This window comes from Penaeus monodon, chromosome 34 (genome assembly GCF_015228065.2).
Source record: "Penaeus monodon isolate SGIC_2016 chromosome 34, NSTDA_Pmon_1, whole genome shotgun sequence".
NCBI lineage: Eukaryota > Metazoa > Arthropoda > Malacostraca > Decapoda > Penaeidae > Penaeus > Penaeus monodon.
This window is the reverse complement of record NC_051419.1, coordinates 15,993,541-15,995,133: the sequence shown is the minus strand read 5'-3', so window position 1 is coordinate 15,995,133 and position 1,593 is coordinate 15,993,541. Positions and strand designations below refer to the sequence as shown.

Below are 1,593 nucleotides of genomic sequence, written 5' to 3'. Positions count from 1 at the left end.
GAATGTGTGAGAGGGGGAGAATGTAGCATCTATCCAGGTCTGAATGTAGCATCTAATTGTATTTTAGTGGAAACGTCTACTCGCCTTGTTTCTATTAAAAACGTGTCATCTTCACCGTTCGTGCGGTTGTTTGTAAACATATACGTAAATTTGCATCTCACTTTGCATATGTATATATAACTGTACAATTGTACTGCTGCTCGGGAATGTCTTTGTTACCGTCTATTTTTTTTACATTTGTACACTAGACTACATTTCTTTGTGTACCTGAAGACGCTGCGATGTTTACATGTATTTGCCTGAACATCATTGAAAATCCGTGGGACAGCAGACCAAGAAACAGTGAATTCATGAATATTAAATTATTCAAATCAGCTGCGATAAAAGCGTATCTGAACGACCCACCTCGGCGCGGGTCACGCTGAGTTGGGGTGAGAATCTGGCTGGGTTGCTTCCATGCACTGGTTCATCATGCGCGCCGCTCTCATGACTCGTTCCTTGGTTTGGCTCGTGGCGTTCCCATGGCTGCTGCGGCGGGGGCGTTTGGTTTACGGCGGGGAAGGCACGGAAGCTGTCGTGGTCGTAGGAAGTCGAGGAGTTGAGGTGGTCGGCGTGGTCGTCGGGAAAGATGCCCCTGATGTGGTGGTCGGGGGTTAGAGGGAAGGACGGGGGGTAGGGGGTGGCGTCGTGGTGGTAGGCGGGCTGGGAAGTCGTGCAGTAGGTCTCGGCGTGGTGGTTGTGGTCGTAGGCGGTATTACTCGGGTTTTGCGACGCGGAGATATCCGGTGACAAGTAGAGCTCCTGACGATGGTTCTTTCCCTCGAAGACCCCCCCTGGCCACCCTTCGCCAGGACCCTCGTCCCTGAGAGAAGAACTGGCCGAAGCACCCCCTCCCCCCCTCCTCAGCGGCGCGGGAAAGTGCCTAGCAACAGAGGCGCCGTCCAGATCGCCCGAAGCGCTCACGGGCCTGAAGGAGGCATACCGCGGCTTGAAGTCCGGCCCGTCCTCAAGGTTGAGAATGCATGGGGAAGCGAGAGTCACGTCGTCCTTAGAGCTTTGTTTACTTTCCTCATAGGAATGTGAGTGCTTCCTCGACCTTCTCCTTCTCTCGGGTCTTCCGTTAGACGAACGCTGGTGCATGGGATCAGCGCCAGCGCCCGGGGGACTCCACGTGCCTGCTTGTTGACCTCCTCCAGGCTCAGGGAAAGGGCAGCTGGAGGATCCACCGTGACAGATGGTTCCAAGATGGCTCCTTATTTCCGATTCTTCGCTTCCAACACAGATCGCGTTGGGATGAGGACACGAACCGTTACTCTCATCTGACAGTAATCGCGGCTGGAAAACGACGTGCTCCCCGTCTGCGTCATCGGTTACAGGTTCGCGAACGGTCGGGACTCTCCCGTTTTCGCTTCCGGTTAGACTGCGTAGGCATGTGTGACCGCTGAACGAGGGATGCGGAAGCTGGCCTAAGGAGTCTTGTTGCGTCACGGGAAACTGCGCCTGCGATTGGTCCAATAGTGTTTCGTAGGACGCCGGAGGAGCATAGTGGCTGTCGACGAACTGAGGGAAAAGATGCGATTACAGAGAGAAAGG

General features: G+C 54.3%; 1 protein-coding gene across 1 annotated transcript in view; it reads right to left on the bottom strand.

The window, feature by feature from the left end:
• The window catches only part of LOC119594835, an 8,548-nt gene that overhangs the window by 6,263 nt on the left and 692 nt on the right, over positions 1-1,593 (bottom strand). Inside the window, exon 3 of the mRNA XM_037943921.1 lies at positions 406-1,560. Within this exon, the coding sequence (XP_037799849.1) occupies positions 406-1,560 (1,155 nt within the window). The remainder of the gene's footprint in view (positions 1-405; positions 1,561-1,593) is intronic.